Source organism: Corticium candelabrum, chromosome 12 (genome assembly GCF_963422355.1).
Source record: "Corticium candelabrum chromosome 12, ooCorCand1.1, whole genome shotgun sequence".
In the NCBI taxonomy this organism is placed as follows: Eukaryota; Metazoa; Porifera; class Homoscleromorpha; order Homosclerophorida; family Plakinidae; genus Corticium; species Corticium candelabrum.
The window spans coordinates 312,058-327,154 of record NC_085096.1 but is presented as its reverse complement, the minus strand read 5'-3'; the positions used below and the strand labels follow the sequence as shown (position 1 = coordinate 327,154).

General features: G+C 41.7%; 1 protein-coding gene across 1 annotated transcript; it reads left to right on the top strand.

Moving 5' to 3' along the window:
- Positions 1-42: 42 nt before the first annotated feature.
- Positions 43-13,550, top strand: LOC134187979 (uncharacterized). Its single transcript, XM_062656163.1, has 7 exons — positions 43-979; positions 1,041-3,937; positions 3,994-4,051; positions 4,122-4,429; positions 4,522-4,567; positions 12,763-13,086; positions 13,149-13,550. Exons 1-6 carry the CDS (start codon positions 88-90, stop codon positions 13,083-13,085), a joined length of 4,524 nt encoding a protein of 1,507 aa, XP_062512147.1. The 5' UTR covers positions 43-87; the 3' UTR covers position 13,086; positions 13,149-13,550.
- Positions 13,551-15,097: the final 1,547 nt, after the last annotated feature.

Sequence of the window (15,097 nt, the reverse complement as noted above, 5' to 3'; positions counted from 1 at the left end):
GCTGATGTGCTTGCTACAAATAATTCTCACCAAACTGCTCTTCATAAGGCAGCTTGTAGCAAGAGAGATAGCTCTGAGGTTTGTGTGATGCTCATAGCAAAGGGAGCTCAATTGAATGCTATAGATGGCAATGGAGACACATCTCTACAGGTTGCATGTCAGAAAGGAAATATGAAATCAGCTGATGTGTTAGTTGAAAAGGATGCTGATTGCAATGTATTGAATGTGTGTGGTGAGACATTACTGCACTTGGCTTGTAAGAGTCGTGTTGAATGTGTTGAGTTGTGTGATAAGTTGATATCACATGGAGTGAATCCTCATATAGCTGACAGAGAAGGAAACTTACCTTTACATGTTGCTTTGAAGAACAGACTTGCTAAGACATTTTGCTGGCTGTTTGAACATTTAGGTAGGCCCTTGTTAGATGACTTAGAAAAGGTGAATATTGGTAAAGAAGATCTTGTAGCCTATTTAGATTATGCCAATGAAGCAGGTGACACTCGTGCGTGTCATCAGTTTTTAGAACTAATTGCAAAGTCTGATATTTCAAATAAACTTAGTTTGAGTGCATTAAAATGCTGTTCCAGGGCAGGCTATTCACTTCTTCACACAGCAGTTCAAAAGCAGGACTTTACTTTGTGTCAGTATTTGATTGACCATGGAGCATCTGTAAATGCTGATGTACCTCACGAATACCAGGGTCCTACTCTTAAGGAAACTCCTTTAGATCTGGCAGTAAAGCTTGGAGATGTTAATTTATGTGGTTTGCTGATAGAACACGGTGCTATTATTGACCCCGAGATAAAAGGCAGGAAAGGTCCATTGCATTTAGCTATTGTTAAGGAGCAGAAAGATGTAACAAGACTTCTTCTGTCTCATGGCGCTGATTTGAGTAAAGTTGAAATTAGTGGAGAATCTGCATTGAAGAGATCAGAAACACGAGGAAATGTCAATCTGGCATCAATAATTCAGGCTACTGGTGAGTGAATGGAACATATTATTTACTTTTATTTGATTACTGAAATTTGATTTATTTATAGAAACATTTCCTGAAGAGATTGTGTCTCAAGGAGAGACAGCATTGCGTGTCTATCTGTCAAGTTGTGATGAGGGATCAGCAGTGAATGTGTTTTTACGTGTTGATGTTGTCGGTCGTGATGGTGCCGGTAAGACGAGCTTAACAAAATCTCTCACTCTGCAGAAGTTCAATCGTGATGAGCCGAGCACAAGAGGAGTGGTGTTTGATCCAAAGTGTCAGATTATTGTGAAGGAAGCATGTGACTGGACCAACCCTCTCACAAGTGCTGACTACACAGAAATATATGAGAAGAATGTTGTGATCAATATGGCAGATACACTCGACACACCACAAGTGAAAGATCAATATTTCAAGTCAAAAGAAAATGAACAACCAAGAAAACAGGAAGACCTTGACATGACCAGGAAATCAGTAAAGCAGGATTTACATGTGCAGGCTGTTCCTGTTGATTCTTCTCATGGCATTAAGCCTTTCCTGCCTTATGTAACACGTAGTGGTTCTTCTCAGGAGTTGCCCAGTTCTTCCCAGAAAGCAACAATTTCAGCAGTCTCTGCACATTCAGTTGCATCAAATTTTTCGTCCTCATTGCAAATGCCATCAAATTTGTTAGCACTTGAAGACTCTAGATCTTTGTCTCACATCCCAGTCACAGATGCAAACCCATCAGGTGGTACAGCCACACTTGTTGCTACAGCGTGTTCATTATCAGATCAGATTGCAGCAGATTTTACAAATGTGGATACTTTAGTTGGTGATGAAAAGGACAGTATTATAGCCAGCAGTTTCTCATCTGATTTACACAGCAGTCAACAAAGTAAAGCAGTAAACCATCAGAGAAGCAATACAACCGCAAGATTTCAGTTGGCTGGAACAAATGCTAAACAGGTGACATCTAGTTGTGACAGTCAACAGCAACAACAAAAGCAACAGCAGAAGAAAAGCCGGAAGAAGAAAAGCCGGAAGAAGAAGAGCAAAAAGTCAAGCAAAGATTCTGTATTCTTTGACTCAGGCACCACTGATTATTGTGCTGGTTTAGTCCATAAAGCTACATTGCCAAACAAGAAGACACAATCGATTGTAGCAAGTACTGATTTCGGATTGTCTAACCACCAAAACAAACAAACAGCAACAACATTGCCTCACAATGTTGATGCTCCTTCTACTGAGAACACAACTACTCTACCTCAACACATTCAAGAAAGGGTTTCTAAGAGTTTAAGAGACCCAAAGTCTCGTCAGAAGACTAAGAAAGAAATCATGCTTACCGTGTTGGACTATGCTGGTCAGAATGTGTTCTATGTCACACATCATTTGGTCATGTCAAAAGCTGGTTTTATGTACATTGTGTTTAATGCTTCTCTACCAATGGACGACAAGACTCCATGTCAGTTTCGCTCTGAAGATGGAACAATTATCCACATTCCTTTGTTTGATAACGAAACAAACTTTGATCGATTGGAAGAGTGGGTATCAGGTGTTCATATCATGGAAGGTGATCAGTCACGTCGTATCATGATATTTGAGAAAGTAGGAATCAGATCACCTGCCATGTTTCTAGTAGGAACGCATGCTGATGAGCTAAAGGAGCAACCAGGGATGATGGAGAAACAGGATGCATTCATAAGGAAGAAACTGGAGGGCACAGTGCTGGCAGAGCATATCATATGGGCATCTAAAGATGTAATGTGTTTCTATGTGGATAACACAGTGACAGATCCAGACAGTGGAGTCGTAGATCCACAGGTGAAATTACTTCGTCAGAAGACAGAGGAGGTGGCTCACAAGGTGGCTCAACATCACAGATTGCCCATCAAATGGCTCAAGTATGAGCAGAAGGTACGAGAAGTGAAAGTCTCTTATCCACTAAAGAAGACGACAACTGTTGATGAATTACTGCAGCTTGCCATGAATGCTGCTGGAATCAAAAGTCGAGAGGAGGTGTTGGTGTTGCTGCAGTATTTGAGTAGTCGTGCAGTGTTGATGTATCATCCCAAGGCATTGAAGAGTGGAGATGATGAAGAAGTCGTGTTAGATGTGGAATGGTTTGTATCACAGCTGCAGAAAGTGATCACGATATACATGGAAGGTGATGTTCCTCCCATGTTATGGAATGATGTAAAACGCAGCAAAGAGAAAGGCATCATGACAATGTCTCTTGTGAGACATCTTTTATCAGATGCCGGTTCTACTCAACGTCTCATTGTGTCACTGATGAGGCACTATGATTTGCTGTGTGAGTATTCTGTTATTGAAGAGAAAAATATGGAAGAAGCAAATTGTCAAGATTTCCTTAGTTTTGATGTAGAAAGCAAAGGTCCATTGCATAGTGAGGAAGAACAGAATGTGATTGAGAGAGACGCTTGCTTCATTCCTTGCCTCCTGGAGCATGCAGTTGGTCTTGAATCAGATAAGATGAATGATGAGCTGAAGTCATTGCCTCTCATCTTGTCATCTGCTCCCATTCGCATTCCTCAGCCATTATTCTACAGAATACTGACTCTTCTGTGTAAACGTTTTCGTCGCTTGGCAGTTATTTATCGCAATGTGGGCTACTTCCACATCTATCCTGGTCATCGACTGGAGTTTGCTCTTAACAGATACAACTTTCAAATGACTGTGTTGTCACATACAGCACTCAATGCCAAGGTGTGTGCTGCTATTCGTGAGTGGATTGTGGATGCTGTCAACAAGGCGAAACAGCAAGGAATGGCAGGTCTGAAGTTGCATCTGGGATTTATGTATGAAGCATCGATTTCAGAATCACAAAATTGTACAGTTGAGTTTATCTCTTTGGATGGATATCAACATACTCGTTTTGAGCTCTACAGCAGTGTGACAAAAGATGAAATTCAACCTCCTGACAGACTTTCTCTTTGGTATCCACAACTTGAGTTTTCAGTGAGTAACTTTTGTATTGTATATTTGTCTCTATCTGAATTGCTGTTTACTTTTAGGACACTGAAATGATGTCAACAGTATGTGGCACTTCTCAGCCATTACAGCATAAATCTAGTATGTTTTGTTGACTTGTTGTACTATGTTGTTGTATTAATTAATGATTTATTAATTTTTTGTATTTTAGTCAGCTATATGACACCAGTCAAGTCCCTCATTGATGAACCATCTGCAACCTGTTTGTTGGCAGTGTCTAAACTTCTAGATGAAGATGATGATCTAGGCGATGACTGGAGGAGGTTATGGTCTGAGCTGTTAAACAGACCTCTTAATGAAGACGTGGTGAGCAAGAAGTGTGTGAGCCCCACTCTTTATGTGCTAAAGCGATGGTGCAGGATGGTAATTCCTAACGAAGCTACAATAGGACGACTGATAAAGGCTCTTAGTGCAATATACAGAAATGATGTTGCTTGTGTGCTAGAAGAATACTGCCAGGTGAGATAAACTAGACATTTTTGACAAGTTGTGGTAATAATTTAGTTATCACAATTGTGTATCGTCTGTGCATGACTTGTTTCTGTGTATAGAGCTCAGACACATGTACTACAATGCTGAGATCACCTGCAGCCACAGGTAAGATTAATATAGTTGACTATCAACTTCATATTTAGTTCTGTGTCACAGACTGTATGATAATACTGTAAATGTCTGGAAAAGTGCCCATTTGATCAACATTTATACAGTAAAAATGTGCTTGTTGAAATTAGTGATTACAAAAATGTCTGAATAAGCGACTATCTGAACAAGCGCTTCCATAAGATGAACATCCTAGTGAAACAGCCATGTTTATTTATTCGATTACATCATGTTCAGCCATAATTAATTCTGAGACTTTAGAGTGTAAACTAGTGCATGAACAGCATGGGTGCATGCATTGATTTGAGTGTTGTCAATTACTAGTTATCGTATGGGCACGTCGAGGATATCGTTGTTATTACCCGAGGAGAGTGGCAGCTAATTCAAACACCACGTGACATGATACAACATGTATTGTCAGTCTGCAGTGCTATATCTTTGTTGTGCTGAATTTTGCCAGGCATGGTTTGCATGAATGCAATATTATACACTAACCACCTCTACTTGAATGACAACTTCTGGGTTGTCATTTGGACATAGTGCAGGTTAGATTTTGCAAGAAAATAATCAACTGAGGCTCTTTTTCGGACAGTTATGGAATTGGAAACTGGTGTACTGAATGGTGTGTGTGTGTGTGTGTGTGTGTGTGTGTGTGTGTGTGTGTGTGTGTGTGTGTGTGTGTGTGTGTGTGTGTGTGTGTGTGTGTGTGTGGGCGCAGTGGAGCAGATGGTAGAGCATTGGTGATGATATCCGGGATCTTGTATTCCGTGATGAGGGTTGAAGGTTCGATCTTGGTGGAGGCGACACTGTCGCAGTTTCCTTGAGCAAGACACTCACCCATACTTGCTTCTCTCGACTCAGGAGTATAAATGAGTACCTGGTCATTGACTGGGGTGGACAAGACCACTGGCTTGGCAGCAACATCATGCAGCAGACAGGTACGTGTGGGCCGTAGTGTCCAGTCCCAGAGTTGCGCCATTGTCAATGCCCCTGGATGACTCTGGCCAAGCTCCAGGTGGATTGTAGCGCTGGCCCCAAAACTCCACGTAGCGCATGGGGACCCTGTCTCTAGAGGCAGGGGGAGCTATCTCCGCAACTGACCTCAAAGTCAATGTTGAAAGACGTGGAGGGCTTAACATTTGTCCATTTGTGTGTGTGTGTGTGTGTGTGTGTGTGTGTGTGTGTGTGTGTGTGTGTGTGTGTGTGTGCGTGCGTGCACGTGCATGCGTGTTTGTGTCGGAGTATTGGGTTTATTCCCAGGAGCAGCACCATCTGCTACCGAGCGTGTCTACAGGTTGCGGATTGTGGAACAACCCTTAGATATAAGGGTTAGCTGTGAAATAAGCAGGCCTTGCCTGACAAATAAGCAGTCGTGGACAATCTGGTGGCAGTGTTATCAGAGAGTGATGAGATAACAGGTGGCAGTGTTATCTCTATAAAATGTCACAAATTCTCTATGACAACACTGGGCATGGCGAGTGTAGCTGCCATGAATAGGCTGTTGCTACAAAGTATGATTTCGTTCATAGCAATTTAGTACAGTATCTGTAAGCAGCTGTGGTCACTTTGGCTCTAAAGAGCAGTTTACTAATTTGGGGTTTTAGTTTTCTGGACAGCTTACTGTGTCCATACATGTTGTTTGGCATGTTGTAGTGTTACACCTGCCAACATATAACACATACTGGAAGAGAGAGTAAAATCAGTTCTGCACACGCTCATTTCACTATAATCCATTCTATTGTGCAGGTTCTTTTATGGTGACTTGATTTGTCTGTGTCTTTATCTATTTTTTTCTTCAAGTCCAACAGCAATTGGCAAGTAGTGACGGGGCTGTTGTAGAATGGCAATGGAAGCCTTAAGCTATGACCCTGCACATTAGTGGCTCAGGTGTGATGGCCATTCTGTTTTTGAATTGGAGTAACAGCACAGTTCGTGTTCTGCCTGAGTGTCAGAGCAGCCCTAGTCAGGGATAGCACTGCTCTCTTCAGTAGGAGAAGGGGAGAGAAAAGGATCCCTAAAGAAAGTTTACTCCGTACAAACCTTGCTGGCTTACCGCGGTCAGCGGGCATTCAATTTTGCTGTCGAAAGTAAAGAAAAAGTGAACAATTGAAGTTGACGATTGCAGCATGGAATTTAAGAACATTACAAGACAACAAAAATAATGTCAATCTTGAGCGTCGATCTGCAGTTATTGCTAGAGAACTAAAACGGTGTAATATTGATATTGCTGCACTGAGTGAGACCCATCTTTGTGGTCAACAAAGTATTGAAGAAGTTGGTGCTGACTACACTTTCTTTTCATCAGGTGTCCTCGTTGGTGAACCTCAACAAGCAGGTGTTGGTTTTGCAATAAAATCCAGCATTGTACATAAACTTGAGTTCCTACCTAAGGCTATCAATTCCTGTCTAATGTTACTACGTCTAAATCTTCCTCATGGGCGATATGCCACTCTGTGCATATGCACCGACTCTACCAGCTGCAGATGCCTTTAAGGAAGAGTTTTACGAAAAATTGACAAATGTTATTGACTCAGTGCCAAGAAGAGATAAACTTTTCTTTCTTGGAGATTTTAATTAATGCTCGCGTTGGTCGGGACTATACATCATGGTGTAAAGTAATTGGTCCTCATGGTGTAGGAAGGGAACATTTCAATGGGACACTGCTTCTCAGTACTTGTACTCAGTACAATCTAGTTATAACAAACACCATCTTTCAACAATCCAACAAATACAAGACAACATGGATGCATCCACGTTCACATCATTGGCATCTTCTGGACTACGTTATTGTGCGACGTGATCTGGGTGATGTTAGACAAACTCGAGTGATGAGGGGTTCTAGTAGTTGGTCAGATCATCGGCTTGTAAGGTGCATCACATCTCTTGTCATCAAGCCCAAGCAACATCGGCAACGCTTGATGCCTACTAGAAAGTTGTGTGTTAAAAGACTGTTCGTCAATGACATTAGATGTCAGTTTCAAGATCAAATAGAGTATTTGTTGGCTGGTATGACAGAATCATCTGACATTGACTGCTTTTGGACCTATTTGAAAATAAAGACCTTTCAATGTGCATCTGACGTTTCAGGTCATACCAAATGCAAACATCAGGATTGGTTTGACATGAATGAACCTACAATTCAGCTTCTCCTTGACAGCATGAGGGAAGCACACCTTGGGTGGATCAGGGATAAATCTTTGACTGCTAAGAAATTAGCTTATGCCAGCTTGCGTCAGAGTGTGCAAGTTAAATTACGTTCACTGAAAGAAAACTGGTGGATAAAGCATTGGCTGATCACTTCAATCTAGTACGAAATCGTCCTTCTGTCATTGATGATATGGTTTTAGATGACATTCCACAGCTGGCATGTGAAGATCATTTAGTGACGTCTCCCCATGTAGATGAGGTTTCTGATGTAATTCAGCATGTCATCTGGTAATGCATGTGGATTGGATGGCCTTCCAGTTGAAATATTTAAACATGGTGGTAGGATTTTGGTAGAAAAACTAACACAACTCTACAGTCTTATTTGGCAACATGAAGCGGTTCCCAAAGACTTCAAAGATGCTACCATAATCCATTTATACAAACGTAAGGGAGACCACTCAATTTTGTTACAATCATTGTGGCATTTCACTTCTATCTACTGTCGGGAAAATCATGGCTCGAATTATTTTGAATAGATTAACCAAACATGTCTTTGACAATATATTGCCAGAGACTCAGTGTGGTTTTCGTTCAGGTCGGGGAACTAGCAACATGATCTTTACTGCTAGACAACTTCAAGAAAAATGTTGTGAACATCATAGAGACCTCTACATAGTTTTTGTAGATCTGACAAAAGCATTTGATTCTGTCAACAGAAATCTCTTATGGAGACTACTCGGTAAAATAGGCTGTCCGTACAATCTAGTCAATATCATAAGATCATTTCGCGACAATATGTCAGCTAGCATCATTGACAGTAGAGCTTCTTCCAAGTCCTTTGCAGTCACTAATGGCATTAAACAAGGATGCGTTCTTACACCTTTGTTATATAACATCTTTTTCTCTGTCATGTTACATGTTGCCTTCAGGAATTGCAATAGAGGTGTTTACCTTCAAACGCGCTCTGATGGGAAAATTTTTATTCTTCGTCGCTTCAATGCAAAAACTAAAGTCAGTGACATTCTCATATGTGACCTGCTCTTTGCAGATGATTGTGCCCTTGTCGCGCACACCATGATAGAGGATATTCAATTCATCATGTATTGTTTTTCAAACACTACACGACGCTTTGGGCTCACTGTAAGTCTGAAGAAGTCTGAAGTCTTGTACCAACCAAAACCTGGGTCTTCTGACACACCTCCTGTTGTAAAAGTGTATGACACTCCTTTGACATTGGTTGTCAAGTTTTCTTATTTAGGAAGTACTCTGTCTCAAAACATTGTTGTCGATGATGATATTTCAATGCGTCTGAGTAGAGCTGGTGCTGCCTTTGGCAACCTGACTAGACGCCTTTGGAATGAACATGGCATAGCCACAGCCATTAAGGTCAAAGTTTACAAAGCAGTTGTGATCACCACTTTACTTTATGGTTGTGAGACTTGGACATTATATAGAAGACACATTAAACAGCTGGACCAATTTCACATACGATGTCTTCGCAGAATTGGAAATATAAAATGGCAAGACATGATACCCAATACCGAGGTTCTGAAGAAATGCAACATGCCTGGAATTGAGGTTCTACTACTACAAGCTCAACTTCGATGGTGTGGCCATCTTGTTCAACTGAAGGAAGGTTCTAGAACAGCAGGTGGTCAGAAATTGCGCTTTAAAGACACATTGAAATCCAATTTGAAATCTTGTAATTTTGATATATCCAACTGGGAAAGCTATGCGTCAGACAGGTCTCTGTGGAGATCTTATTGCAAAAAATCTCTAGATCATTTTGAAGACCAACGTTTGAAAACACTCCAACAAAAAAGGCAGGAACGAAAGACGATCTCTAAGAGTGGGAACTTCACATGTGATGTTTGTGGACGCTCCTGCACGGCACACATTGGTCTTTGGAGACACAAGGAAAGTTATAAATGAGTTTGGTTGTGTCGACCACTCACTCCACCGTGTGTGTGTGTGTGTGTGTGTGTGTGTGTGTGTGTGTGTGTGTGTGTGTGCGTGTGTGTGTGTGTGTGTGTGTGTGTGCATGCATGTGTGTGTCAGGTGACCTTGCCTGCAAACATACCCCAGTATGTGTCCTACCCCATTCATTCAATTAACCCCACCCAAATTCCCTTATATGGTAACCCAAAAGTCAAACTGTGGCTTCTCGTTAGACACGTGTTACACCACACCCTCTCGAGTCGAAACTTCACAAGTTTCTGCTCCATCTCCATTATCAACGTTGTCAATCGAACGGCTCAAAAATTCAGCTGCATCGTTTTCTCGTTCCTTAATAGTTTCGATCTTCATGTTGAATCCTTGCAAATACGGGGCCCAGCGCATGATACGGTCGTTTATGTACTTTGCCCTGTTTAGGTATTGGAGCGGTTGGTGGTCCGTTTGAACCCAAAACTCACGTCCGTACAAGTAAGGGTGAAACTTCCTGATCGCCCATATCACGGCAAGGCATTCTCTTTCGATTGTGGAGTACCTTCTTTCAGCGGACATCAGCTTTTTGCTCCCATACCCAACCAGGAACAAGCTGTTATTGTGCTCTTGGAGCAGAACAGCCCCAATACCAACTTCGGACCGCATCAACTTGTAGCGTATAGGATTTATCGTGGTCTGGTAGATGTAGCACTGGCTTGCTGGTGACTGCGTTTTTCAATGTTCTGTATGCTGCCTCTTGTGCCTCTTTCCACTCAATTCGGTTTGGCTGACCCTTCTTTGTAGGGTCTGTCAAAGGCATGGCTATAGCACTAAAATTAGGAACGAAGTCACAGTAGAAGCCTGCCAATCCTCTGAAGGATCGGAGCTCTTTCTTCGTCGTCGTCGGTTGCGGTGTATCATGTACGTTGCGTATGTTTTCTTTATCGGGTTTGATGATCCCCTTCCCGATGTGATGACCGATAAAATCCAGAGACTCGGCCCCAATTAGACACTGATGGTCGGACTGTCAACCCTGCCTTCGCAATCCAGTCCAACGTTTCTCGAAGAGCGACCGACCATATGTTCCTGCCACGTAGGCGCATGAACAATTGTATCGTCCATGTATGAGTCAACTGTGGCCAGCCCCTGGAAGAGCTTCCTCATGGCTCGCACCAGAGTAGCACCAAGATTCATCATTCCGAATGGCATTCTCAAACACTCATAGCATCTGTCTGGAGTAACGAAAGCCGTTTTGTAGACGTCTTCTCTGGCTACTGGAATTTGCCAATACCCCTTGCTCAGGTCGAGTTTAGAGAACTATTTACTCTTCCCAAACTTTTGTGTTAGTGCGGGCATAGATGTCATAGATGTCTATCATCCTTTGGATATCCTCTTGCAAAGACTTGCGTACGCTATACGGGACGACGTATGGTTTACAGCGCACTGGTATATCAGCCGTCAACCACATGCCATGTTTCGTCAAATTCGTTCCAGGAAGACCTGTAAACACGACTCAAACTCCTTTACCAGTGCCACTGCCTCCGACACCTGATCGGAACTTAGCTCACTCCCATATTTTACGTCCTCAAAGGTCTCAGTAGCCAAGCAAGTGCACAAGTCAAGCAACTCATCATTGATCACTGCTTCTCCTGTCACCCTTTCCGTTGCTTCAATGACGGCAGAACAAACGGTATTTAACACCGGTCTTCCCTTGTGTTCGTCCATGGAACAAAATGCTTCCTTCTTCCGTTCGTGGAATCTCTTCAGAAGATTGATGTGATACACCTTGGTTTTGCCCCGGACGTCAATTCTATAGTCATTTAATCCAACTCTCTTCTTCACTACAGAGGGTCCCTTCCATTTCATTAATAGTTAGTTCATGTCCATAGGTAGAAGAACAAGGGCTTTGTCACCCACCGACAGTTTGCGATGTCTAGCTTTCAGATCGTAATACCTTTTCTGGTCTTGCTGGGCCTTCTGTAGCTCCTCGCGAGCTATCCGTAACGTGTCCTGGAGTCTTTCTCTTAGCTCGGTAACGTACTGGTAGCTCGTCCGCATGTCCACATCATCTCCTTCTCGTGTCCATAGGTGGTGAAGAATACGCATAGGACCCCGCACTGTTCGTCCATAAATCAGTTCAAAGGGCGAAAACCCTGTAGACTCGTGAGGTGCTTCTCAATACGCAAATAAGAGTGCGTCTATGTACCGATTCCACTGCCTAGGCTTCTCCGTACACACAAGCGTCTTACCATTGTCTTCAGTGTGCCATTAAACTTCTCCACCAGACCATTGCACATTGGGTGGTATGGTGTGGTGGTGAGTTGGCGTATACTCAACAATCGAGAGACTTCTTTCATGCAATCAGAAATAAATTGGGTGCCTAGGTCACTTAGCACTTCCTCTGGCACTCCCACTCAGCTATAGATGCCAACAAGAGCCTCAGCAACCGACTCGGTGTTTTGTCACATTGTAGTAAGCTATGATACACCAGTGGAGTCTCTCATTGATGAACCAACTGCAAGTTGCTTGTTAGAAGTGTCCAAACTTCTAGATGAAGATGATGATTTAGGAGACAACTGGAGGAGGTTATGGTCTGAACTGTTAAACAGACCTCTTAATGAAGACGTAGTGAGGAAGAGAAGTGAGGGCCCTACTTGTTTTCTGCTAAAGCAATGGTGCAGGATGAAACCTCCCAGTGAAGCTACAATAGGACGGCTGATGAAGGCTCTCAATGCAATATACAGAAATGATGTTGCTCGTGTGCTAGAAAAACACGTAGCTATACCACAGCAAGGTATATAACATATACATTTGTGATGGGTTGGTTGTGAGCAGGTGTTATAAAATGAGCAACTGATGTAGGGTGTTAATGTTCAATGTTAACTGACTAATTTATTAATTTAACTACAAGCATGTATCCCGTATTATACAACACCTCTAATGAGAGTTTTATCTGCATACAGTGAAGGCAAACATATGTGTAAATCTCAATAGACTGAAATCTACAACAGAAATGTTTCTTGAATGCCTCAAAGTCATGTTAATTTGATGTGTGCCAGTAATTTATATCAATATTTAATGCAATTGTAATTAATATTGTACTATGAATTTGTTTGTAGATGTGACACCTGAGGAGTTAAATCATCTTGCTGACATGATAGAAGGATCTTGGCAACAGTTTGCTTCAGTTCTTGCACCCAACCTGTTTAAAGTCACAGGAAAAATTGCTGCCATAAAACAAGATTATCCTACTTCTGCACTCCAAGCTAAAGCTATGTTGGAAATTTGGTGTGACCAACTTGGTGCTAAAGCCCAGCGACACTTACTTATTGGTGCATTAATTCAACGAGGACTAAGATCTCAGGCAGAGGATGTGTTTGGAGTAGAAGTTGTGAAGGAGATGTTGAAAGGTACAAGAACAAGTGGCAAGACAGACTGCTGAGGTATAGTGCCATGATATTGAAATGTGTGTGAACTTTGTAACAACAAACTGATTGTTACTCAGACTAGACAAGAGCATCTGCATCCACTCAGTGACGAGACAACATAGGATCTGTTGTTCATAGCTTGACATATGACGGGCTTCATTCAAGTCTTGATACCAAGAATTCAAGTCTTGAACAGCAAGATTCTATAGCTCTAATGAATTAAGATAAAAACGACTGTCGTACGTGTCAATATTATAAACTGTAGTACAGTGTACATATGTGGTGATGAACGTATGGTAAATGCAAGTAGAAATATTGCAGTTAATGTTTGAGTGGCACATGTTGTATTGCCAATCAGTATGTCTAATACAACAGAATGCAGTTTAGAATACTGTCCATCTACTGACATATGAAGTAGCAGGCCATCTGTCCGTGTTGGGTTTACATGGAGGTCTCGGATGACCACACAGGATGTACATACCAATACACCAATACAACATCGGCTGTTGGGTTACATTCTGCAGTTTTTCCACTGGACGATCACCAAACAGCCAAATGCTACAACTAAATGTCGCTGGCGAGAAAATAGTAATGCCTCCTTGCCAATTTGGCTAGCTGTTACAGTGTACCGTGTACACCTTTCTCTGGATCAGATCTTGCAAGCATAGTCACTAGAGTGCACTAACAATTGCAATTATATATATTTTTATAGTGCAACGCAATGGAGCTCCAGGGACTAAAAGGCTGATCTATCGCACTTCCTCTGTCTATGTCCTGCACATGCTCTTTGCCTACAGCTCCCATAAGTGTCAAACTAGAAATAAGCACAACTGAAGATGGCAGTCATGGTGATGATGATGATGATGATGATGATGATAATGATGACTTTATCGTTGAATCAATTATGCTGAACTTTGTGATGATGCTGAGTACAGAAGGGCCAAAACATCAAGACTGACTTTGACAGAACTTTTAAATTTTGGTAGAAAACCAGGAAGGATGGCATTGAACGCTTAAGTCTGGTTGGTAGACTTTGACTTTGTCTTTCCAAAGTCATATTCCATTGAGTATGACATGTGTCCGATTAGTACTGCATTTGTTGTGATCAACCATTGGTAAATGTTGCCCTGCCATGTTAAACTTGAATCAATAGTCGTTGTCGTTGAGATTGTTATCTGTTTGATGTTTGGGCAATTTTTTCTTGGCTCTGAAATAGAGCGCTTGGCTACAAACAAACAAACACCTTTAGCCAAGTGGCTAATAATCAAACATTTCCAGCAGAAACATTGCATACTGTTATGTAAACAAAGACTAAATACAACAGTAGGCTGTGTCCTGTCATGAGTATATGTTCACCATATCACCACATACCCAATAAAGGGTATAAACGGTTGTCAAACATTGTTGCCATAGAACTTTCTTCTTGTGTCATTTTATGAAACAAGTTTCCAAGAGTTTTCTTTCCTCTACAAACTAATATCCTAGAAACTTATAGATGTTGACTGATTCAAATTCATAAAGATCAGCTTGTAGTTATATCAGAAATTACAAGTTCAGACTTTATCTGACTAAACAGAAGTGGAGGCAAGTAGTCATAGCCATTATAAGGGCCGGTCTTATAAAGTGTCCGGGAGGGGGGCTGGCAACATTTGCCGAGGTCCACATAGTTTGATATGTGACCCCTGCAAAGTATGCCTGCTATAAACTTTTTGCCCCCACTGTCTGTGAGATGACCCTCATATATGTGCATATACATGCAGTATATATAATCACATATATGTATGTATACAATACAAAGTAGTCTGTTTCAGGGTACTGTAGTGCGGCCTATAGGTATGATTACTAAAGTTGGTCATTTCCATTCAACCCGCTGACAAAACAAGCAAAGCAAGAATTGCAGCTTTCAACAATGCAAGTGTGAATGCTCGCTGTAGCTTAGAAATAAAGATATATACTGTTTTTACATACAATTCTATAGTATATACAGACAAAAACCCTGAAAAATTCATGACCCCCAACAGAAGAT